The 26,374-nt window shown below is 34.0% G+C and overlaps 1 protein-coding gene across 9 annotated transcripts in view; it reads left to right on the top strand.

Annotated features, from left to right (window-relative positions):
* The first annotated feature begins 2,191 nt into the window (after positions 1-2,191).
* The window catches only part of LOC308636445 (ATP-binding cassette sub-family A member 6-like), a 54,136-nt gene continuing 29,953 nt past the window's right edge, over positions 2,192-26,374 (top strand). For 6 of the 9 annotated variants that reach the window (XR_014019415.1, XR_014019416.1, XR_014019417.1 and 3 more), the window contains exons 1-18: positions 2,192-2,381; positions 2,769-2,924; positions 3,408-3,510; positions 4,784-4,988; positions 6,048-6,206; positions 7,521-7,624; positions 8,515-8,741; positions 13,314-13,455; positions 13,994-14,179; positions 14,724-14,871; positions 16,046-16,214; positions 19,199-19,257; positions 21,684-21,794; positions 22,384-22,559; positions 22,771-22,890; positions 23,135-23,273; positions 23,983-24,073; positions 24,917-25,056. Coding sequence is in view for 6 of the 9 variants with exons in the window: in XM_081271916.1 (XP_081128042.1) it covers positions 3,415-3,510; positions 4,784-4,988; positions 6,048-6,206; positions 7,521-7,624; positions 8,515-8,741; positions 13,314-13,455; positions 13,994-14,179; positions 14,724-14,871; positions 16,046-16,214; positions 19,199-19,257; positions 21,684-21,794; positions 22,384-22,559; positions 22,771-22,890; positions 23,135-23,273; positions 23,983-24,073; positions 24,917-25,056 (2,272 nt within the window). In the remaining 3 variants the exon portion in view is untranslated. Of the gene's footprint in view, positions 2,382-2,768; positions 2,925-3,407; positions 3,511-4,783; positions 4,989-6,047; positions 6,207-7,520; positions 7,625-8,514; positions 8,742-13,313; positions 13,456-13,500; positions 13,972-13,993; positions 14,180-14,723; positions 14,872-16,045; positions 16,215-19,198; positions 19,258-21,683; positions 21,795-22,383; positions 22,560-22,770; positions 22,891-23,134; positions 23,274-23,982; positions 24,074-24,916; positions 25,057-26,374 lie in introns of those variants that run through there. The other 3 variants (XM_081271919.1, XM_081271920.1, XM_081271921.1) reach the window with 3 other exon arrangements.

Here is a 26,374-nt window from a genome sequence, read left to right as displayed (position 1 = left end):
GCCAGAGCATGGAGGAGCTAGGATTAGGACCCCAGTTTGGCTCCAGCATGCACATGCTGACTGCTGTGATAGCCTTCCTGTTGCCAAGCAGAGCGAATCCTCTCCTGCTTCCTTTACCTGAATAGGTGTTTTGCACTCCTTAATACCACAGAGACTGGGCAACAAATATGTCCTGGCTCTCCCTGAGGTAGTAGCTGAAATGTTCTGGTGTATTTTTAGCACCGAACAGTCTTGCCAAGATGCTGGATTCAAGCAGGGACATGGATTCCAGCTTTCCAACCTGTCAAGCATCCAGTCACAGGGACATTAAGACTCTGAGCCATGGGTCTTGGTCTAATATATTCTTGGCCTGCTCAGTATCCACAATGCCACTCATGGTTCAAGGGAATTTAAATTTCCCTTTTCATTTTTAGCATCTGGGTATATGCCTTCTTCTCTTTCTTTCTTAATATTCATTATTTTCTCCTCTGCTTCTCCTCCTCTTCCTCCTCCTCCTCCTCCTCCTCCTCCTCCTCCTCCTCCTCCTCCTCCTCCTCCTTCTTCTTCAAGTTTGGCTATGTATCTGAACTTTTGTTTGGGGATTTATCCTAGTCACCATTTCACTATTTTCTGTCCTCCTAGTCAGAAGCTGGAGCTTCCGCATCATCATAGGTCAACATTTGTGGGGCAATCTTCACATTTAAATGAAGATATTAGTCTTCCCCAAATGAAAATAAACCAGAATAAAAAGGTCAAGAAAGAGAAAGAGCATCTACAAAAACAGTAAGAAAATGAGAAAATATATTTAATCAAAGCAATAATTGATATTACAGATGTAATAATATTACTAATATGATTGTAAGGAAGGCAAGAGTAAAAATAATTCCTAAATTTCTTTTAGAATAGCTGTAACAATAAAAAACTAGAAAACTGAACTGTGTTCCAATTGACTTACACTGAATTATTTCTTTTTAAAGAGAGAGAGAGAGAGAGAGAAAGAGAGAGAGAGAGAGAAAAAGAGAGAGAGAGAAAAAGAGAGAGAGAGAGAAAAGAGAGAATTTTTTTAAATATTTTTTTTTTTTTTTAGTTTTCGGCAGACACAACATCTTTATTGGTATGTGGTGCTGAGGATCAAACCCGGGCCAAACGCATGCCAGGCGAGTGCGCCACCACTTGAGCCACATCCCCAGCCCTACACTGAATTATTGTTTTATTTTTGATTTAATATTTATGTGTGTGACCTTCCTCACACCCCAGGAGACCTTTAAAACACCTCTATCACCTTTGCTTTTGCCAATTTTTAATGTAAAAGACATGTAATCTTTCACTGTTGACTTTTTTTAAAATTAGAACTAATTTCTAAGGAGAGGAATATATGCACAATATGCAATTATAATTGTAGTTATTCTTTTTTTTTAAACATATCCCCCTTTACTCCAGAACATCTATGTTTTATGATTATTAACATCTGTAAGTTGGGAGCCACGTCAAATATTTGAGATTTCCCAATACACGGACTTTGGTTTCCTGTTTTGCCATTTACTGTGGCAGGTCAAGAAAAGTTTGCAATTCTTTTCAGAGAGATAGACTTTGAAATGAGAATTGAATATTTTTCCGTTTTTATTTTTTTCTAGTATTTATGCTCAGAAATTCTCCTGAAACTTTTAAGATTTTTAGTCCTTGGCAATGTATTTACTGTTAGTTTGTTCACACATCTTACCATGCCTTTATCTATTATTAAAAGAATGGAAAAAAGAAATTTGTTCTTAATTCTTCATTTTCCATCTTAACAGATTCTTGAAGACAGAATAGTCATTTTTTTTGGTATAGCTTTATTAGAAAAATAAACAAAAAAAAATAAAAAAATTCAGCTTCAGCATGTTTGCCCACTTAGTCTGAATTGGTCAAGTTTATAATTGACAGTCATGTTTAACCATCAATCATGGGGGGAAAAAGATAAAGATTTCTCATACAACTTTAACTTTGGTCAGTATTTTTTTTACTCTTTTCTTACTCTTTCCTTCATCTTGGTCTCATGATATCTGATGAACTAGTATAATTTTCCTTATTTACCATTTCTCCCCTATCCCTGGAGTTGAAAAACAAGATGAACAAATATAGGGTCTGTTTTATTCTCAACCAATCACCGAACAGTCATTTCCCTGCAGAATAATAGGTTTAGGGGTTAAAAGGAGAGAGAACAAAACAAGTTCATCATGTGCCGCTTGGCTTGACTACACCCCTCTGTAGAAGGCAGTCTGAGTAAGAACTGCTGGGAGTAGCCACCTACTTAAGGAATAAATGAGGAAGCAGCAATACATTTTAAATTTTTCATTGTTACACTAGGTTCAAGGAGAACTGTGGTTTGCCATTTCCAGAGGAGTTTTTAAAATTTCCTGACAGTAAGTAAAGCTTTTTTTTTTTCCTATAGTATGCCAAATATGTGGGTGGACACTGTTAAAATCATAATTTTCAGATGTTTTCAAACACTTGTATGTTTTTATGTTGAAGACTTAATGACTAAGTTTTTTCTGTTGTTTTTTTTTTCCCAAACAACTTTTATCCTGTAAGTATAACAGTAAAATATAGGAAAAGAGTAAATTTTTTTCTGTTCTCACCAACAGAGGATTGCATAAATATTTTGATATGCAAATTTGAAAGAATAATTAAATTTGGAGATTATAAAAACTGGGGAAAAAAAGACTTCTGTTTGTTTGATAACGTTTGGGTGAAATTCCTTTCCCATGTAATTTGTTCTTTTCTTCTTCTTTTTAAAACTTGCTTCACAGATTGTTTCCTGAGTTATTCAGGGACTAAATTGAGAAATTTAAGAGAAATTGTTTTATTCTTCTTGTGTCTCAGAATCCAATTTAATGCACTTTGAGTCCAGATAGTGATCCCACAGCCTGATTCTTTTGTTAAAAGTTGTCCACTGCAATCTTAAGGGACTATAAGAAAATATTTCAATGGGGTCATAAATAATGAATGTTACTTATTATTCACATGAACTGAAATAATCTGAATTTTGACATTAATTTGATTAGCTTTGAGATTTTCATTAAAGTGCAAGGAGCAAGAAATGACTATTAATAGGAAGAGATATAATTTAATTATTCACATCATTCTGCTATGAAAGATCAAAAAAGTGAAGTTATAGGTTCTAAGCTCAAATGATAGTTTTTCTAGAAAGTGTAGAATTCTGTTGCTGAAAAATGTGAAAACAAATCACTCTACCTCTCCACCATCTCTCACTCCCCCAGATAAAGTGAATATATGTGAGGTGAATCTTTAGTCATGAATTATTGCAATACAATTTTATATCTTTTTTATAATTTTTAGAAGTAGTAAATATTTTATTCAAAAATATAATCATGATTTTTCTTAGTATGCTTTTTTCTGGTTTATTTCTCTTTGTTTATTTAATGAAGAGGCAAAATGAGAATAAAACAGACAAGTGTGTATCAGCAAACTCAAGCTCTTCTGTGTAAGAATTTTCTTAAGAAATGGAGGATGAAAAGAGAGAGTGCATTGGTATGTATGACAGTTTGTCTCCTTCCCAGTTTTATTCTGTTGCTTAATGATTTCTAATGTTATGCTTTAATTTGAAGACCAGGTGTGTTGATTTTTAGGTTGTCTCTATTTGTATTTGTTTAATTGAGAAACTCATAATAGTTTTTGAACAATAACCTAGAATTGTAAAGAGTAAAATACTATTCAGATCTTTAAAAAGAGATTAAGTGCACACTTAATTAAGTGGTAAATTGTAGGAACTGTTAAAGCTACCACGTTATCCCATATAGAGCCAAATAATTGGCCTACAATAAATGTTAACTTCATGGTCTCATATTTAAGACTGTTAATTTTCTACCTAAAGATTTTTCTGAGAATTATGATCACGTCACACCACTGTGGGTTTGCATCAGGCAGCAGGCTAACTGCAGGTGACTAGTCCAGATCGCAGTGGCTTAATTGTGAAGGTTTCTGTTTTACTCTTATTGCAATCTGAAGGTTGTAGTGGAGAAGTGAGTTGGATAGGTGGTACACTCTTCTCCACACAGTCATTCAGAAACCTAGACTTCTTCAACTAGAGACTTTGAGATCTCACTAGAGCTTACAAACCTTCACTGAGTTTTCTGCATCCAGTCAGAAGATGAGGAAAAGGAAGATTTGAGACAGAGTATGGAAGGTTGTGTGAGGGTCCCTGAACCAGGCTCGGAAGTAGCATGTTATCACTTCTATCCACATCCCACTGGCCAGAACTAAAACATTTGGTCTCACTTAATTTTGGGAGGTGGGGAACCTAGTCTAACGTGTTATAAAAGAGGAAGTGGTTATTGATATTGTTGATCCACTGGTTATTGACATTGTTGATCCACTAGTGAGTCTTTAACACCCAGTTCCTTCTTATTTCCTTTAGTTTTTGGTACAAGGGTATCAGAACTGACAAAACATTTGCCCCATGAACCCTATCTAGAATACTTATCTGGAGTCTTGAATTAGCTACCTAGGTGTGTAGAGATTAGCACCCTATTAGGTGTCCTGTTAGTTTCTAATGGCTTGTGACGTAGTACATGAATTATTGCAAAAGTTTAGTTCTAGAATCTGAGAAGGATATATGTGGCTATTAACTTGGTATTTATATTCATTGGGTTCTCCTTGCTCTGAAGAGTAGAGAATGGAGAGACCAACTACATGGCAAAACTGAAATCTGTCTTCAACAGTTCTTTGATGTGGACTGATTTTAAGGGAAAATGATCTAAGCTCATCTATTTCTTCTTACTTCTTTTTGTCAAATATTTTATAGGAATGGGGCCTCCCAATACTGCTAGGACTGTATGTGGGTCTGCTTTCAGAAGTCAGAGAAAATAACCAATTACCTGAAATACCTCCTCAAGATCTGGGAAGGGTAGACAAATTTAATGTCTCTTCTATAATGATTGTGTATACTCCAGTCTCTAATATAACTCAGCAGATAATGAATACAACAGCATTTGCTCCCTTAATGAAAGGTAGGTGTACTAATGGCAAGACAGCATTACTGATATTAGTTGTAGTTTTTGATAAGATGTACACATGTTAATTTGAGGTTACATGATACATTTTGCTAACAAATTAAACATCAAGATAGCATACAATTTTGTTAGTTTTTTGTTTGTTTGTTTTGTCAGAACTATTAGCTTTGAGGGCAGTTGATTTAAGGAGGCCCACATTCCTATTGGAATGTAATGAAACAACAGATTTATAATTTCAGATTTGCAGAGTAGTGAATAGGGGAAACATAACCATTGGTGAATACATATGTTTTTAACATGGAAATATAATGATTAAGATGTATAGCTCACAAACAAACAAGCAAGCAACTAAGTAAAAGATTAGGTATTGGTTATAGAACAGTAATTTCATAACTATGAAAACATGAATAATCTGAAGGTTGTTCTTTCTGAATATAGTATAATTCACAAACATCTTTAGGGCTCTTCATTCTAAATTACATTATTATGTAATCAAGATGAACAAACTGTGTAATTTATTCATGTGTAAGCTGGGTATAGTCTGACTATTTACTCTTTAATTCATAATTTCTAACAAGTAAAGTTTCTGGTTGTTATAAATAGAGTTGCTTGTTATCTTAGTTCCTGCATAGGACAAAGGTCATACAATTTCTTTTCTTCAGTGAATTTGGAATCTGGAATACTTAGCTGTATAATGACTACAATTTGGAATCTGGAATACTTAACTGTATAATGACTACAATTTTTCATAGTTTCATTGTCTAATGATGACTAATCCCACCATAATGTTTTTTGTATATATAATTATTTTCTTTTTAAAATGATTTATCATTTTAAAAAGTAAACACTTAAATTCTAATGCATGTCTCCTGATTCTAGAATCTAAAGGATTAAAATAAAAATGTCCACTTGACTTTTATTTCAAGTTTGCTTTAAATGGAAAATGATATTAGCGTTAAGTCTAATAAAAATATGTGATGATGGTTGAATACAGATTTTATGTTGGGGAAACTCAATTACAATTTTCTATGTCTATTTTTGCCTTGTAATTCACAGGAACAAGAATCATTGGGGTACCAAATGAAAAAGACATGGATGATGTAATTTTCCAGAATTTCCCACATTCAGTGGGAATCACCTTTAGTGACACTTTCTCTTACAAGTTAAAATTTTTTCAAGGATATGCTGTTCCATTTTTGAGAGATGATTTAACAGGTGACTTTTCATATAAAACTTAATTATGTCTGTCTTCATGTTTTCAACATAGGAACAGGTGGGGATGGGAAATATAGATTTTTTTCTATGACACAGGAGAAAATAAAATAACATTGTTGAACTTATTCCAAGTAAACTAGATAAACTAGCCTCCCACTAGAAGCTGATTCTCAAAAAACAAAAAACCTGTAGAATAATTCAACATATATCTATTGAGCATGCATGTATATGACTGGAAGGATGCAGGTGTGATCAAGACTGACAGGTCTGCTGATGGGTCCATGACAGGTGAAATTCCAATTTATCAGGAAAGTCAGATGTTGAAGAATTAAGGACAAGTACAAGGAAAGGTTCTTGTGGGGACTTAGACTGGTATTCCTGGTGAACTGTGGAATTAGGGAAAGGATGTTTAAACCAAGACCAGAAGGCATTACTTTCAGGGAACAGAAAGGAAAGGCAAATGGGAAAGACCTGAAGGGAGAAAGGGGATCTCTTATTAGATCTCGAAGATACTGAAGAGGAGTATGATGGGCAGAGGAAGCTGGATCTTCTGGCACCTCATAGACCTCAAGCATTGGATAGCCCTTGAGGTACTTCAGTCGAGGCAAGGAAGGTTGTGATTAGGTTTCCAAGACTAAGACAGCATTCCTGATGCAGCCAGAGAATAGATTGTAAAGGACTCAGGGAGAAAGTAATGAATCCTGCCAGTGAGCTGACAGGTGGCTGAGCTGATGCTGGAGGCAGCTGAAAGGGAGAGAGGGCAAAAAATTAGAAGACCCTCTAGGAAGCAGAAGCAATGGGACTAGTAGAATCAGTTCTTTCCTACTCATGCTAATTGGGACAGGGGATGGGAGAAAAATCATACCCACCACAAAGTATGACAAAGCCAGGTTATAAGATAAAGAACTCAAGAGCTATTTTATATATCTTATATATAGCTATCAGGAAAGACCTGTTTGATGAAGTTACTTGAGAGGAGATCAGGATGAAGAAGTGAGCCATACGTCCATCTAAAAGGAGAACATTTGAGTGCAAAGAAAGTTGTAGGGCTGGGGTGTTTTTAATATTTTGAGAAATAGCATGGAACACAGTGTTTGCTTTTATTTATTTTTTGTTTTCTAATATCTTCTATGAATATGTGGTCTTCATGAATGAAATTACCTCTTTAAACTTTCATATGCTTCTTTCTTCTGTGTAGTTAAATATTCTGACTGGCAAAGTCTCCCCTGTATTGTCTTCTCTTAGATTCTTGCTTCTTAGTGTCCAACTGTCTTTGTCCCATACTGATGGTTATTTTTTTCTTTGTGCTTATAGGTCATTGTTGGGAAATATATGGTGAATATTCATGTGTATTGTCCAGATACTGGGAAAGAGGATTTGTGACTTTGCAGACTATCATTAATGCTGCTATTATAGAAGTAAGTACCCACCTGAGAAGGTCTAATGTTCAATGTAAACTAATCCCAAGGGCATCATGATTGTTGTGAAAGTTGATGCTTTTAGTCCATTTATGCTGTGATTTATCAACTACCTGAGACTGGGTGATTTAAAAAGAACAGAAATTTGTTTTTCACAGTTCTGGAACCTATAAAGTGCTAGATCTAGGTGCTAGAAAACTGAGAGTCTATGTTCCTCACAGATGTCACCATCTAAGTGTCCTCACATGGTGAAAGAGCAGAAGGGCAGAAAGGGTCTTAGTTGGTTCCCCACAGCCCTTGATAAGGCACTAATTCATCCATGAGGGTAGTACCACATTCATGAGGATAGTTATACCCCAAAGGCCTACCCCTTATATCACCACAGTGATGAAGTTGCAATGTGAATTTATAGAAGGGTCCCATTCAAACCAAAGCAGTGATGTATACTCAGGTTTTCATATGTTTATATAATGAAGCAGATGTTCAGACAAGAGAACCCTGCCTATTTTCAGACTTGTTTTTTGGTACTAGGGATTGAACCTAAGGGTGCTTAACCACTGAGCAACATCCCCAGATCTTTCCATTTTTTCCTTTTGAGACAGAGTCTCACTATGTTTCAGGGGCTGGCATTAAATTCCTGCTTCTCCTGCCTGAGCTTCCAGAGTATTTTCAAACTTTTAGTTTTTAAGTAGTTCTAAAATCACAGGAAGCTGCAGGAATTTACAGAGAGGTCCATTTTACTAGTCACTCATTTTCCCCTAATGTAAAAATCTTATATAGAAATAGTAGAATATTGAAATTGTTATAAGTACAAACTGCAACACTGATGCTGATTTCATCAATTTCAGTTCCTTAAATAATGATTCATATTTGTTTAAATCCTTCTTTAGGTCACAACAAATCACTCTGTGATAGATGAGTTGATGTCAGTCACTGCTATAAATATGAAGACATTACCTTTTATTTCTAAAGACATTTTTCAAAGTGAGATGTTCATTTTATACTGTTTGCTTTATTTTTCCCCATTTATATATTTTGTATCACACAATGTTACAAAAGAGAGGAAAAAGAGTAAGGAACTGATGAAAATGATGGGTCTGCATGATTCAGCTTTCTGGTGAGTGATACATTCAAGTAGTTCCACTTAATAAATGGAAACTCTGAAGCAGAAAAAAAATATGTTATTGCTTCAGAATACCATTGTTTAATCTTGATATAGTAACTATAGTAACTACATTATCTTTTGCTGACTTGTTGATTTAGTCTGTGTTAAATTTTGTCATGGAAAATAATGTTTACAGTTTGCTGAGTAATTTTTCCTGTGCTGTGAATATCTTAAGTTAACTCTGTGATAGAGGAACTCTCCTCTAGTTTATAAATAAGGAGAGTTAAAATGAAAGAGGGTTGCCGAGCTTTTGGTATATGTTGAGTACCAGAGCTGCAACTCTACCCAAAGTGTCCTGAAGGCACCTCTCTTAATTGATCTACCCACAATTATCAGCTGATTTCTCCATGCTTCCTCATGTTGAAGACGAAAATATAGGCCTATGAAGGCTAAGTTGTGTTCAGGGGCTGGGCCCAAACATATATTTTTTGGAGCAAGGAAATATCATATCTTGTTAAATGAAGTAGCATATGGAACGGTTCAGGAAATACAACACCTGGGCTGACATGTAGGAAGGGCCTCATAAGAGCATTTGTTTCATATAGTAGTATTTATATCTTGCTCCATTCCACACATAATTTAAAGTATCTTGAAATATATATGTGTGAATATATACACATAACGAAAACATTAATAGATGAGATTAGTAAATAGAAATGTAAATCATACAACCCTAAACTCCCAAGATGTCAAACGGAATTTTGCAAGACATTCAGTGACAAAATTCATACTGCCTAGAAAAAGAGGAAAAGGAAAAATAATGTATTTATTTTACCCCAAAAGAAACATTTTTAATATTGAATCTCCATGTAGTCCTCATATCAATAAAGTATTCTTTATGCATATGGAACTACTTGGAATGAATGAATAATTATTCACTTGAAAAATCCCTTGAAAGCCATGTGTTTCCTGAAATATAATTATGGTCTAGGAAATTTTTATTATCTATAAAATATATTTACTAATAGTGATTTTTAATTCTACTATGTGTGAATTGTGAAATAGAAAAAGAGGAAACCATATGTTAAGAGAGGGAGAATACTTTTTTTGCAATGGAACATTTGGAAATACAAATAGCCAATCACAAAATCTGTTAGGAAGGAAGAGAGATGGAACTCCTATAAAAGGGGCCTACTTTAAATCCAGGGCATGTCCTATAGAACAGAATGACAGCAGTCACCTGTGATCAGGAAAGTACCAGTCAATCCCATACTAAAGTGAGAAAAGTATTATACATGTGCGTGTGAATTCATTCTTAGGATAATTCTTGGTATGCATCAAACTGAAAACTTATATATATATATTTACTTATACATCCTTAAAACAAAGACAAAAAAAGATTCTGATATGTTTCTACTAAGTTCCAAATGTGTCTATTCAAAACAAATTGAATGACACTCTTTTACTGATGTCATACATGTGAAAAGTAATCATTATTTATTCTTTAAGTATGATGTCTAAATTGCTTTATTTTCAGCATGAGGGTTTTTGTAGATCTCCAAATTCCTTCTATCACTCTTGTAACTGGTTCTTTTTTTAGATAATGTTAAAATCTCTTTCACTTGTAGTTCTCCTACATTGTGGTTTTTTATTTCCTACTTAAATTAGTTCACTTATGTACTCAGGAAGTGGAATCTTCAGAATGTGTTATGCTTTTAAAAATATGCTGATACTTCTCCCACAGGCTGAATCACTGTAATGATGTGAAATTTTAAAAGTCAAGTAACTTGTAAATCTATTATATACATGTTCTCCTGGGGCATATTGAATCAAGGTCCTGGTTTTAATATTTTTGTTATATTCTTCAGTTGTTATGTTCTTAATTATGTAGTTTTAAGCAGAGGAACAAACTCTGGCGAGAGAGCACTACATATGCACCTTGATACTGGTTTACTTTGTGGCCCCGAGTAAAGCCATTAACTAATAAAAGGATTGCAGCTTTCTTTTTTCTTTTTTTGTACATTTCTTTTTAAAATTTGTTATTGATTTTTTAAAAAAATAAATGACAGCAGAATGCATTACAATTCTTATTACATATATACAGCACAATTTTTTATATCTCTGGTTGTATATAAAGTATGTTGACACCAATTTGTGTCTTCATACAGGTACTTTGGATAATGATGACCATCACATTCCACCATCCTTGCTAATCCCCTGCCTCCTCCCTTCCCCTCCCCATCTAGAATTCATCTATTCCTCCCATGCTCCTCCTCCCTACCCCAATATGAGTAAGCCTCCTTATATCAGAGAAAACATTCAGCATTTGTTTTTTGAGAATTGGCTAACTTCACTTAGCATTATCTTCTCCAATGCTAATCCCCTGCCTCCTCCCTTCCCCTCCCCATCTAGAATTCATCTATTCCTCCCATGCTCCTCCTCCCTACCCCAATATGAGTAAGCCTCCTTATATCAGAGAAAACATTCAGCATTTGTTTTTTGAGGATTGGCTAACTTCACTTAGCATTATCTTCTCCAATGCCATCCACTGACCTACACATGCCATGATTTTATTCTTTTTTATTGCTAAGTAAAATTCCATTGTGTATATATGCCACATTTTTTAATCCATTCATCTACTGAAGGACGTCTAGGTTGGCTCCACAGTTTAGCTATTGTGAATTGTGCTGCTATAAACATTGATGTACCTGTGTCCCTGTAGTATGCTATTTTTAAGTCCTTTGGGTATAGGCCAAAGAGAGGGATAGCTGGGTCAAATGGTGGTTCCATTCCCAGATTTCCAAGGAATCTCCATACTGCTTTCCATATTGGTTGCACCAGATTGCAGTCCCACCAGCAATGTATAAGTGTACCTTTTTCCCCACATCCTCGCCAACACTTATTGTTGTTTGTCTTCATAATAGCTGCCATTCTGACTGGAGTGAGATGATATCTTAGAGTGTTTTGATTTCCATTTTTCTAATTGATAGAGATAATGAACATTTTTTGATATATTTGTTGATTGATTGTATATCCTCTTCTGAGAAGTGTCTGTTCAGGTCCTAGGCCCATTTGTTGATTGGTTTATTTGGATTTTTTTTTTTTTTGGTGCTTAGCTTCTTGAGTTCTTTATATACCCTAGAGATTAGTGCTCTATCTGATGTGTGAGGGTTAAAAATTTGCTCCCAAGATTAGACTCTCTGTTCATCTTACAGATTATTTCTTTTGCTGAGAAGACACTTTTAAATTTGATTCCATCCTATTTAGTGATAAGGTGGCATCACTATACCAGACCTTAAACTATACTACAGAGCAGTGGTAACAAAAACATTATAGTATTGGCACCAAAAAAGACTGGTAGACCAATGATACAGAATAGAGGACACAGAGACTAACCCACAAAAGTACAAGTATCTTATATTAGACAAAGGTGTCAAAAACATGCAATGGAGAAAAGATAGCCTCTTCAACAAATGGTGAAAACTGGAAATCCATATGCAACAAAATGAAATTAAACCCTTATCTCTCACCATGCACAAAACTCAAAGTGGATCAAGTTCCTAGGAATTAAACCAGTGACTCTGTGCCTAATAGAAGAAAAAGTAGGCCCTAATCTTCATTATATGGGATTAGGCCCAAATTTCCTTAATAAGACTCACATAGCACAAGAATTAAAACCAAGGATTGCAGCTTTCTTATTTATAAAATAAGGCACTTGGGCTAAGGCACACTGTGGTCTTGTTAGATCTAAAATGTAGATCTAATAGATCTAATAGTCTGGATAAATACTTCATAAAAATGGGAATATGGGCACACCTGAAGCAAATCAGCATGAAAATGTAAATGCATACCATAATTCATGTCAGTTGCAGTAAAGAAATCATGAGTATGAATAGGAAGAATAAATGAAATTACTGAAGTTACAGACTTCAACTATTAAAGGAGTGGAGGTGCTACCTGTGGAGACCCTCAAGAATTATTATATATCCCTAATGTTAGTAGACTTGAGTTATTTGACCAGCATCTGTTAAATTTCCTTCCAGTTCTATAATTAGGACAACTTGTTAATATCTAATACAACTGAAGATACCTAATGCTTACCTTTTTTAATTCAATAACTTCATCTTAGAGATGTTCTTATTCATTTACCCAGAAAAGACAAATACAAGGATGTTCTTAGCAATATTGTAATAGAAAACAAATCGAAGAACTCTACATTTCATGGGCAGGAGAACACTAGGAAACAACAAAGCCATGCTGTTGTATACAGTCACTAAATTTGTTGTAGCATCCTTTCCCAGGATTGAAGCCTCTACCAGTGTACAGTATCCATCATCTTTCTGTGATAAGGCAAAAAAATTATGTGGAAATTATAAACAGCACATTTAGAGAACTGGTTACCTTCATGGGAGAATAATGATCAGGAAATGGGTACACAGTGAACTTCTGTCATATTGATATTATAGCTGTTTACCTAGGTGTCAAGTATAAGGGAAATCATTGTTATTCTTTCGATGTTTTTGAATATTCAAAACATTTCTTAATGAAATTAAAATAATTATGTAACTTTTTGTCTTTGCTTAGGTTGTCCTGGGGTTTAATGTATACTGCATTCATCTTGGTCCTTTCCATAGTCATTACAATTATCATAACATCCACCCAAGTTATACTCATGACTGGCTTTATGGTCATATTTACACTCTTATTCTTATATGGCTTGTCTTTGGTAAGTTCATATGTTTATTCACACTGTCTCCCTTTGAGTTCTTAGCTACAAATAGTGAATATTAGTGTCCCTGTAGGTTAGTACAGTCCCTTCTTTCGTGTCCAGTGTGTGTGGCATGGTAGCCATTCCTAGTTATCACTTCTCCTTCTAATATTCTTTCCATATTTCTCTTTCTTCTCTGAATGAGATCCTCTAATTTCTTCTACCTGCCAGGATGTTTTCTACAGAAGTTGTAGTAGATACCCTTCCTTAGCATATTAATTCATTTTAATTTTTCCAAGTTTATATTTGTACCCTATCCTCAGGTCTTTCAGCTTCTGCCCACTTCCTCAACAACAAAAGTCCACTGAGTAAGGTCAATAAGGATCCTCTTTTAGAAAAAAAGAAGAAGAAGAACTGTGAACAGAGCAGAATCACTATGCCTTACTATGTTCATTATCACTGTTAAATATTTTTCATGATATAGAGATCCTTATACCAGTGGTTCTCAGTGAAGTAAATGTCTGCCATAGCTAAGTAAGTGTGTTCTCTCTTTCAGCTAGCTCTATCATTCCTGATGAGCGTGCTGTTACAGAAAGCTGTCCTCACAAATTTGTTTGTGTTTCTCCTCACCCTCTTTTGGGGGTTTGTGGGATTCACTACCTTCTATAAACAACTTCCTCCATCTGTACAGTGGATTTTGAGTATTTGTAGCCCTTTCGCCTTTAGAGTTGGAATGACTCAGGTAAAAATATTGCTAATAAATTATTGAACTTTCAAAAGAACTTGATACTTCACAACTGATTATAAGCAACACTATTTTCATCCAGGAACCTTTAAGCAGTTTTTCTACTTCAAAACTAACTTTGAAAATGTTCACTTTTCAGTGTACTAATTAAGTGCTCCACAAGTTTCTCACGTTATAAGATCTGTTTCATTTGTCACATTGAAGATATTTTGAGATACTGCAGTGACTTTATAAAAACAAGCACATGAGTCCTTATTTAAACATCTATACTTAGAACATTGTATTTTTTTAAACCAGTGTTTTTAAATAATATCCTTTTGTTTACTCTAAAATAGATGTGCTTTTTCTAGTTGTTTTATTTACTTACTTACATATTTCACTAATTAAAAGGTTATTGAAAAAGCCAGTTAGTAATAATAATTCTAGTTTTAATAATAATAGTAATTCTAATAATTCTGAAAGTAATAGTTCTAATAATTCTTGATGCAACTTATATATTTATTAACTTAAATGTATATTGTGATTTTTGGTTGAATCTTAGATTCTCCATCTGGATTATAACTTGAATGGAGTAGTTTTCCCTGACCCCTCAGGAGAATCATATACAATGCTAGCAACATTTTCTGTGTTGGCTTTTGATGGTCTTATCTACTTGATGCTGGCACTGTACTTTGACAAAATCTTACCCTGTAAGTAATGGTGTTTTTTTTTTTCTCTGACATCTATAGTTAATGATTATATCAAATAGTTTTTCTCAAAATTATGTAAATCTACTTTTTTATAAGTGAAAAGAAAATATTTCTCATCTCAGAGCAATGTATGCTTTATTTTACCTCATAGTTTTAATGGTTCAAAGGAATTTTTATGTAAAAACAATTATTCTTCTGACTTGAATATACTGTCATAATTACATGATAATACTGATTATACAACATTATAATTATGTAGTAATGAAATAATGTTAGTTTTCAAGTATCCTTGAATAGTGATTTCAAAGAGTGATACTTAGGACTTGTGTCAGAATAAGCAGAAATTTATTAAAGTGATTTGACTGTGGAAGTACTTATTAATAAATATTTGTTTAGTATTATTTTCAACATTATCATATATTGTTCATATTTACAGAAGTTTATTAATATGCCGCCACACTGTCTTTATCTTGCAAACAACCAGAAATTTAAATAAACCCAGAATACCTAAAAGCTCACTAGACTCAGAATGCTTTCTCCATGCACAATCTTCTTGTTCTTGGATATTCCTTCTGGTTTGACTATAGTTAGGATTATCTGGTATATTCCTGTGTATTTATGTTTGGTCCTCTATTTCCATTACTTCTGTTTTATATCTGAAGGCCCTTAATAACAAATGCTACTTTATTATTTTTATCTGGAAATAAATTGAAAGCACAACCATATTTATCCTGAACTAATATCTCCATGTGTATTTCATTCATGTACCTACATGTGAATATATGGACTTCATTATTATGTCCAGTTGTATTGCCGTGCTCAAGTTGTGTAAGTTCATAGAAATGGGTATAATTAATATGTGCCATATTGAGAATTTACATTTTCCAATATTTCATTTCATTCATTCTTCTAAATACCTTTAGGGTCACATTTTATTCAAGCCTTTGATCTATATTTTGCTAAAAGTTTTGTTATATAGTTCAACTATTGCAATGTTACTTCTTTTGAATTTTCATTGTTTACTTCATCATCAACTTTTCTTCTGAATAATAGCAAGTTAGAAAGAAAAGAATTTTTCTACGATGTTTAAAAATTTATGATATTCTAGATTGTTCAGGGGAAACCTTGTATTCATATTAGTGATCTGATATTATATTGCCTAATGATTAATTAGATGGAAATGAGCACGGCTATTCTCCATTATTTTTCCTGAGTTCATCATCTTGTTTCCGACACCGAAGGACTGATAATATGGTCATTGAGAAAGACCTGGATCCCGAGCAGCCCTCTGATGGTTATTTTGAACCCATAGCTTCTGAATTCCAAGGAAAAGAAGCCATCAGGTAACCATAATTCATGAGTACCGGGCTAAGGAATGGTTAACCAATAGCAATGAGGTGAGCCTGAGGCCAAATATTGAAGGGAAAGGAACTGGTCAACATCACTTTGCACTATTCCAAGGCCAGCCACCACCAGTTTCTCCTATCTGCTACCTGAAAGGAGGATTTCCTTCGACCCTGTCCATATAATGTTACCAAGTCATGCTCCACCTTGTCTGCTTTCCTCCCTTTGTCTCTTGTGCCCTACCTCTTTTTATACTTGCTACTTTCATTCTCTGAACCCCTCCTTTCATAGTTTTGTCTGGCTTATATGATAAGATGGAAGAAGTAAGAAATTTGGAATCAGAAATTCTTAGAGCCTTGTATCTCAATTGTTTCTCATTTGATGTGTAACCTTGAAAAAACAAGTAAGTTTCTCCAAGTCTCAGTGTCTTCTGTGAAACAAGAGTAATATCCACTTCATAGGATTGTTAAGAGATTTGGTAGGTACCTGGACCATATAAGGAGCACCTAAAATATCTATGTTCTTAGACCTTCCCTCTTATCTCAGTCCTCAGCCTTTAGAATTATTTGAAATAGAACCACTGAACCCAAGAATCCATGAATTTTAAAAAGTCCTAATTTATTTTTCAACACAGTTGCACTCAAAGAATCAGAACTTTAAATATCAAACATTTATTTACTTATCAGATATTCACATAGTACTTATTACCTACCAGAGAGATACTTAATTATTACTAAGAATTAAACTTGTAAGGCAGGTGTTTCTGTTTTCTAAATTTTACAAGGGAGAGAAGTGATCTACTGAAAGGTTAAGTTCCTTAGCCTAATATTTTTTATTGAATATATCATGTTCCTTTAAAGCTTCCTTTGATCTCACTGTACCATTCTCTTCATCCCTCTTTACGTGGCAATGATGATAGATTTGGTATGTCACTGTGGTCCATATTTTAATGTTGTAGTGTATCCCTAAATGATATGTGGCAATTCTCTGTGTTTTTAGAGTATTACTATTCTACAAATTATATCATATTGCACTTATTTCCTGTTTGCTGCTTTTACACTCAACATTATGCATTTTGATCTATCTATAGTGATAACTGTGGTTAATGCACTGATTTTAGTTTTAAAAACTAAAAATTTTAGTTTTTCTATAATATTTTAAGACATGAGTCTCTGAGCTTACATCTCTCATTTTGCAAGAAGGATACTTTGGTTATTTCTGATTTTTTGCTTTTATGAGCACTGCTGCCATGAACAACCTTTTAAGAATAAGCAATATAAAATGATGATTTTGTTCAAAGTTTCTTTTGTGTATGTGAAGGTGTGTGTGTGCATACGCATATGGGGGTTATACTTCTGCACATCTAGCAAACAAAAGCCAGAGCTCTAAAGTTGGTGCTGCATGTGACAGGCAACATGGTGATTCTGATACATAAAACATGAGGCAAAGGATGCCAAGAGATGTCACTGGAGAGACAACAAGAGGCAGCTTGATGTCATATGTAAGAGCCTTGACATTCCCTCTTAGGCTCATGAGGAAATCCTGAGGAACACTGAGGAGTAATTAAGATGATTTTTTTTTTTAAAAAATCCTGTTTTCTGTTTAGAGCATGAATTCTAAGGGGAATAACCTGAGAATAGAAAAAAAAATAGAGGCAGTATAAAATAGGAGAAATATTAAAGGACTAAACAAGAATGATTATAATTAGTAGGGAGAAGAGAGACCCACCACTACAGTTTTAGAGTTAAATTTTATAAGAAATTGTAATTGGTTATATGGGTGATGGATGAGTCTGAGCAATAATTATGAAGAAAATAGCTGAATGTCCATGCTGCTAAGTAAGGTCCAGAATGGTGGAGGGGGAATAGTTTAGGCGGGAAAGGAAATGAGATCTCTTCTGGATCTTCAAGTTTAGAGCAGTTTCTTCTTAAACATAGCTTCACATTAGAATTACCTGGAAGACTTTCATAATATCTCAGTCCTCAGCCTTCACCCCAGATCAATTAATATTTAATCTAATGTGAATCTTTAAGGTGGTTTGCAGACATCAGTTGTCTTGGTATTACAATGTACATTCAAGTTGAATAATCATTGATTTAGTTTTTGTGTGTATGAGGGGGGGGGGGGAGGAGATGCAGACACAACCAGACAGGATAGAGAGAGGATAGGTTAGTGTCGAAACCTTGAGAATGAATACCACACTCAGAGAGTCTAGGTGAGAAGATCCACAGTATACATGGAGGACCCTGAGGAAGCACAAGATGATGTTGGAATATAGACACTGAACAGAGAAAGTCATTGATGGAGACTCATCCAGTGAGCAGGATAAGGAATATACTTATTGCATTCGGTAATTAGGTGACCACAAATGATTTCATTAAAAGTAGGTCCCTGAAGTGGGTGGTTTAGGTCTGAGTGAAAGTGAGGAGTAAAGAAAAGGTGAGGAAACAGAGATGGCAAGTTTACATTTTTATTTTGAGAATAGTGCAAAATAAGGGGAGGAGAGAAACTGCATCATATCTAAATCAGAGTTAGAGTTCAAAGGCAAGCTATTAGAACACTCTAGAAGGTGTAAATGACAGAGACTCTGACTACTGAATAAGAAAGGAAGGGATGGGAGACGAAGGGTAAAACCAGAGGAAGAAAGTGAGGATAATTACAGAGCTTTCTACTTTTCTAAACAAATTATTAGTGGTTTAATTGTGACTTTCCATTTTTTTTTAAATTTATGTGACAGCGGAATGCATTACAATTCTCATTATACATATAGAGCACAATTTTGACTTTCTAGAAAGATTCTTTTATTTTCTGTGTCAGAGGAAATAATTCATTGCAAAATCCTGTCTTTCTAACTAGCCTGGCATTGCCATCTTTTATTTCACACAAGTGGCCAGTGGCATCTATCTCTACAACAGGTTTATTCATGATCTATGTTATTTTTACTTCTGTCTTGGCTAAGTAAGCATCCCTTTCGTTATTTCAGGATTAGAAACGTTAAAAAGGAATATAAAACAAAGTCTGGACAAGTGAAAGCTTTGAAAGGTAAAGAAAAACATTGTATTTTTTCACTATTATTACAAAAAATATGGGTAAAATTTAATGTGCAAGATTTAAAAATATCATCAAAAATTAAAAGAGAAAAGTAAAAAGTATAAACAAACAAAGTCAATTCTAACATTAGGACATTAATCATTACTAAAATTGTGCTGTAAAATTCTAGATATTTCATGGATCTATTAACTAACAGAAATGGAATATAAAATGAGAAATGTCATTTGACATTGTTCTTTAGATTACTGTGCTATAGATAGTATTTTAATTTTGTATAATTTCTAGACTTACAATCTGATAAATTTTTTTTCCTAGTCAGGGAATTTACATTGTTTATATGCACTGGTGCAGTAGGTAACTAGATTAAGATGTGTAAAACCATTGATAGTAAATTAAATTTGCAAGTCAATATCCTATGACAAACATAGTTTATAACTTTGAACAAATATATTTTGACTTTAGATATTCTTAAAAATATAGTTTGTGTAAGCATTAATTTTGGCAGATATATTTCCTAGAGGACAACTTTTTTTTTAATTTAAAATGATTCTTAGGAGGAATAGTAATTATATATACAGAAGATAATAAAGAGAGCTAGGATTGTAGCTCGGTAGTAGAATGCTTGCCTAGAACATGGTTTGAGACACTAGGTTCAATCCTCAGCACCAGATAAAAATAAATGAATAAAATAAAGGAATTGTGTCAATCTACAACTAAAAATATTTTTAAAAAGCTTTTAAAGATAGAGAAGAGCAATGAACATCCAATAAGGTTGAGGACTATCTGCCCATTGTGTTTACACTGTGTTTTTTCCCTAACAAATGCAGTATCCCGTAACTCAATCTTTATTTCTTCCTTTGACATTAGATCTTTATTTTGAGAAATTAATGTGTTTTGTGAGCAATTGTATTCTTCCATTTAGACCCTCTAGGCTTTTCTCATCAAATACTATTTAGATATGTGATTTCTTTAATTTTCACTAGCAGCATATTGGAGTAATTTATAATTTAAATTCCTAGAACACATTATGAAACATTTGAACTCCTGAAATAACCATCACTTCTTTTTATGTTTAAATACCTTCAGCTTCCATATGAACTTCTTCCATTTTTTAGCAGTACCTGAACAAATTGAAAACTAATGGAGATCAGGACATGTAAATATATGTACAAATTGGAGCCATGTGGAGTTGTTCTTCCGGGAGTAGGTGGGGAGCTGCATTCTCTATGCTTTGTGCTCTGCATGAAAGAGTCCCTGTGGCAACTCTGGAGCACCTTTGAGAATACACTCTGAGTTCCTTATCTACATCCTGTTTTTCAGTGACTAAATAACATTCTGTTTTATGAATACTATGATTAACTTATCAGGTATATATTTTATACCAGTGTATAAAATTCAGTTTTCACTCTCATAGAAAACACTATGGGGGCTGGGGCTGTGGCTCATTGGTAGAGTGCTTACCTAGCATGTATGAGGCCCTGGGTTTGATTCTCAGCTTCACATACAAAAATATGAATGAATAAAGGCCCATCAATAACGAATAAAAATATTTTTTAAAAAGAAAACCCTAGTATTATCTTTGTTCAGTCTTTATAAAGGTCATTAATTATAACCTGAAGATAAGTTTCTATAGGCAGGACTATTCAAAGAAACCATATTTTCAAGATTCTTGACTCATATTTCAAATAATTTCCCTTGATGATTGGAGGAATTTATACTCTCACAGTCATGCATAATTAATAATAACAAGAACCACAGGAAGAAAAGCAATAAACTCTTAAGGGTCTTTGAGAATTCAGTATGTACTGGGAATTATACTAAGTAATTTACATGGATGTTTTCCACTTAACTTTATGAAAAGTATTTTGATGTTTCCCTCACTTTGCAGATGAGGAAACTGAGACTTGCATTTCATTTTTGCAGTGATGTGGGTCGGTTCCAGGAGAGCGTCAATGTTATTTTCTGCTTACTCTTGAAAACGTTGGGTACTTTTTATTCACAACACCATACATAAACTTTGTACAGTACTTGTATAGTTGTCTTGACATTATTTATTAAATAATCCAACTTTCTGATGAATTTGAGAGATCACTTTATTAACCTTTATGCTTATAATGGTCCATTTGGACACCCTTTCCATTAGCCACTGTTATCCTAGTCATTGGTATACTGTACCAGTAGGATCATTTTAATCATGATATGTATTTCACTGTTGTTATTGTATCAGTAACATATTATTTAAGTTATCAATTTCTCCAGTGTAAGATTTTAACAATTAGGAAAATATTGAATATTGTGTGCTTTAAGGTATTGGAATGCTTGAGTAACATACCATTAAACTTGATTGTCTTGTTCTATATTTACGATCTACCCTAATACTCTCTTATTTGTTATGTTACTACCTTATGCTAAAACAGGCGTGCTCTTTGACATATATGAAGGTCAGATCACAGCAATTTTGGGTCACAGTGGAGCTGGCAAATCTTCACTCCTAAACATCCTTAATGGATTGTCTGTTCCAACAGAAGGTGAGCACAGAGATATCTCTCAAAACACCATGTCTGATAAGAGAACAAGGTCTTATGTTTGATTCTCTCATTTAAAATTTAAAAGCTTGAGAGCAATAATGTTAATCTACAGTTGTTTCCCTGCTAGGCATGGTGGCGCACACCTGTAATCCCAGTGACTCTGGAGGGTGAGGCAGGAGGATCCAAGTTCCAGGCCAGGCTGAGAAACTTAGTGATCCCCTAAGTCAAAAGAAAATTAAAAAGGGCCAGGGATATAGCTCAGTGGTAGAACACCCTGGTTTTAATCCCCAGTACTGAAACAAACAAGCAAATAAACAAAAGTTGCTTCCCCAAACTACATGATTTTGAATATATTTCTTATTTCTCCAAATTTCATGAATATCTTTTCTATTTCATTTTGTGACATTTCATGGGAAATATGCACTACTATAAGCATATATTTTATCTTATACATGATTAGTAATTATTAATAAGTCATTATTTTAGATATTTGCAATATATGGCAATATTTTAATTGAATAATATCTCTACAAATTAATAAAATATATTATCTTGCCAACATCAAATTATTTTTAACTTCTGTTCTTAGGATCAGTTACCATCTATAATAAAAACCTCTCTGAAATGCAAGACTTGGAGGAAATCAGACAGATAACTGGTGTTTGTCCTCAAAATAATGTTCAAATCGACATGCTCACTGTGAAGGAAAACCTCAGCCTGTTTGCTAAGATAAAAGGGATTCGGCCACAGGAAGTGGAACAAGAGGTAGACAGGCATGCTTAGATTAATTAAGCTGCTGATCATTGACCAAGTTAAATCATGACCACAGAATTCTTATCAGTGATTTCTCAGTCCTATTGTGAATAAAATTTAGGCAAAGAGGTCCTCTAAAAAGTATCTACCACTTTGATGGGGAGATATTATTTCACAGTATGAATTATTTTATATTCTAAGTTTTATGTATTTTCTTGTATAGGTACAACAAATTTTATTGGAATTGGACATGCAAAATATTCAGGATAATCTTGCTATACATTTAAGTGACGGACAGAAAAGAATGCTGACCTTTGGGATTGCCATTTTAGGAGATCCTCAAGTGAGTAAGATTATGTACAGTGGAGAAAGCAGATAGAATGTCATAAAGAGTCAGCTCTTTTATCACTAAATGTGGTAGAGCGCTCCTTGTACTTTATCAAAAAAGAATCTGCTAAGTATAATGAATAAATACATTGGTGACAAATGATTGACTATTTATTGGTATCTATAATTTTCCATGCTATCATGTGGAAATAGTTAATGTGGAATAGAGAGATGTTTTTGTATCTCTTTGTTCTGTGTAGGTTTTGCTTTTAGATGAACCAACTGCTGGATTAGATCCCTTTTCAAGGCACCAAGTGTGGACTTTCCTGAAGGAACGTAGAGCAAATCGTGTGATCCTCTTCAGTACCCAGTCCATGGAGGAAGCTGACATTCTAGCTGGTAATTGTTGGTTTTATTGCAGTATCAACAATGAAAAATTGGGGAAATTTAAAAGAAATGTTTGTTCTCAGGGTAAAAACCCTTTTCTCATTACTGCCATGTGTCCACTTTGCAAAATCTGAAGGTTTTTATTTTTGTTTCAAATTACCTAACAGTTCATTGAAACATCCAAATCTTCTTTCATATATATTTGGTTAAAAAATAGCCACTTGTCCTTTAGAATCCAAAGTAAAGGATATACCCATATAATTTGTAGCATTTTACCCCCAGAAAATATTGGCAGGTGCTGAAATAGATTGATGTCGATGAGTTCAAAATGCATTCATGTGAATGTGTGTTTCAATATTAAAATACATAGTGCATATCCTTATTTTATAATTTGTCTCTTACTTTATTTATTTTTTATTAAATTATTTATTTGTTTTTTAAAATTTTTATATATTTTAATTTGTCATACATGATGGCAGAATGTAAATCATTTCATATTACATATATAGAGCACAGTTTTTCAAGTCACTGATTGTATACAAATATTTTCACACCACTCCTGTCTTCATACATGTACTTAGGATAATGATGCCTAACTCATTCTTTAAGTCCCATACAACACTTCTCCTTTGGAATTCTGAGCTTTAATTTCTCATCTATATTTTCTAGAGAGAAAAGAAATGACTCCTCATATCCTTTCTCACTTGCATTTTTTACTCAGATAGAAAAGTGATCATGTCCAATGGGGAACTGAAGTGTGCAGGATCTTCTGTCTTTTTAAAGAGAAAATGGGGTCTTGGATATCACTTAAGGTAAAGACTTTGGGAAAAGCCTGAATATGTATATGTTTTCAGTACTGGTTTATAACAAAGTTGGACAGCTACAAGTGTGAACTGCTCTCATGCTTCATTACAGTTATACCGGATTGTTAAGTGTTTTCTAATGATGTTCCTACTTTCTGGCCCCCTTGTGTCTTTTCTAACATTAGTTCTGGGCACAATGTCAACATTACAAGCCAAAGTTGCCTTGTCTCATCAGGACTGCTTCATGTACCATAGGTAGCTGTTCTGTGCAGCCTAAATCTCTACCTTCCTCCCACTCTCCATTTTTCTAAGCGGATTTATACATTCCGGTCATACATTTTCACCCCTTCATAGGGCTCAATGGCAAATATTTTTGGAAGCCATTTTCAACAGAGAGTAAATATGGTGTGAGAGAGTGGTGAGACCTGTGTCTAACTAGAAACAGTATGTCTAGGCTAAAAGAATTGTAAAAGCCCAAATCTATGGCCAAACAAAACATGGATGTGGGCCAAGTTTCTCTATGAGCCAATAAATTCTGACACCTACACTTTCAGATGTAATAAGTTCCCCAAAGGAGTCTCTTCTGTCTAATATTTTCACCTCCCTATGTTTATGTTCATAGTAGGTATATAGTTTTAATTACAATAAGTTATGTTTTTCTTTGTAATTAGTTTATATTCCTTTTATATTTAGATTATAGATTTTCAAACTGACAGATTATTATTTTTTCCTCATTTTGTTTATTTCATAAAGCCAAGTAAAGTAGTACTCTAAATTTTGAATTTAACAAACCTCTTATGTGGAAACAGTATAGAAAAATACTAATGCTTTTTCTTTTCTTTTGATTATTAGTTTGTATAAGAACGAGATAAGTGATCCAGAACAAATCACATCTTTCATTAATCATCATATCTCTGACGCTAAATTAAAACTAGAAAACAAAGAAAAACTTGTATTTACTTTGCCTTTGGAAAGCACAAGTAAATTTCCAGGTAACTTAAACATGATTACAATGGAATGAACTTTGGGATAAATGTTCACATTATTATAACGATTTTCATTATTTATGGACTTGATTTTTTCTCTTGGGCTGGATTATTTGAGAATAATAATTTGAGATAAGAATTTGAGTTTAATAAATTTTTTGGTAGTCTTTCCCTGAAAGGACCAGCAAAAAGTGGAGACATGAGAGAGGGAAGGAAGGAAGCCAGGAAATTTTGCATTATCAAGCAATTTACCCATTGTAGGCAATTCAAGTGCAATACCACAGGGGTAGGGGTAGGGAGAAAAGATTTAAGTATGTGAGCACAGAGTCAAGTCACCATAGGGGTAAGGAAGTTAGGGTAATTACGCAGTACTCTCTATCTGTCATTGGGTAAGGGTTAGATCCAGGTACATTAACTGTCTGGCCCTCTGGCTTCCTTTGAACATGACCTTAGCATAATTCTAAGGCTAGAAAAGAATCTCAAGACAGGTAAGTGTGTTTAATAAGCTGATTCACTGAGACTAGGAGAGTGCAGAACAGGTGAAGGTGAGGTATCAAGGTCTCTGCTACAGGTTTCTTTTTGTGTTTTAATTTTAATAAGCTCCTTTGGATGATTTGAACATGTATTTATTTTGCAAGGAAAAAAATAGCTTATTTATTATACAGAAGTGTTCAACAAGCCAGACATGGTGGCACATGCCTGTAATCCCAGGCAGACACAGGAACCTGAGACAGGAGGATGGCTAGTTCAAGGCCAGCCTATGACAATTTAGTGAGATCTTGTCTCAAAATAAAATTAGAAAGTCTGTAATGAGACTTAGTGGTAGAGTGCCCCTGGGTTCAATCCCCAGTAGCAAAGAGAAAAAAAGGAAATGTTCACCATGGGTTACCACCTGCTGGGTGGAAATACCAAGGTAGGTTCTGACTGACAAATAATCCTAACATCTTACAATGGGTACTATGTGTTAGACACTGTCCTAACGAGTTTATATGTATCAACTCATTAAGTACTGACAGCTATTCTTGGAGTTGGGTGATATAATTTTCTCCATCTTATAAATGAAGGAATATATTTTAGTCTCTTGTGATTTAATAAGCATCTTCCTTTTGGTTTAAACATTTAATTTATTAAATATTTAACCATAGGTCTCATTTAAATAAGCCATTTTCAATTATTTAGTTCATTAGACAAATACTCAGGAATTCAGATTTTAGCTCCACTTCCAAATATGGCAGGTCTCTCTAACCTCAAAGTAGCATGGAAGATGATATTCTAAACTATGTTGTAGTGTTCTTGTACTAAGCCCCCCTAAGATGTACCTGGC

The sequence above is a fragment of the Spermophilus citellus genome, assembly GCF_964194105.1.
Source record: "Spermophilus citellus genome assembly, chromosome: 17".
In the NCBI taxonomy this organism is placed as follows: domain Eukaryota; kingdom Metazoa; phylum Chordata; class Mammalia; order Rodentia; family Sciuridae; genus Spermophilus; species Spermophilus citellus.
Note: the sequence above shows the minus strand (reverse complement) of the source record. Positions and strands in the feature narration are given on the sequence as shown.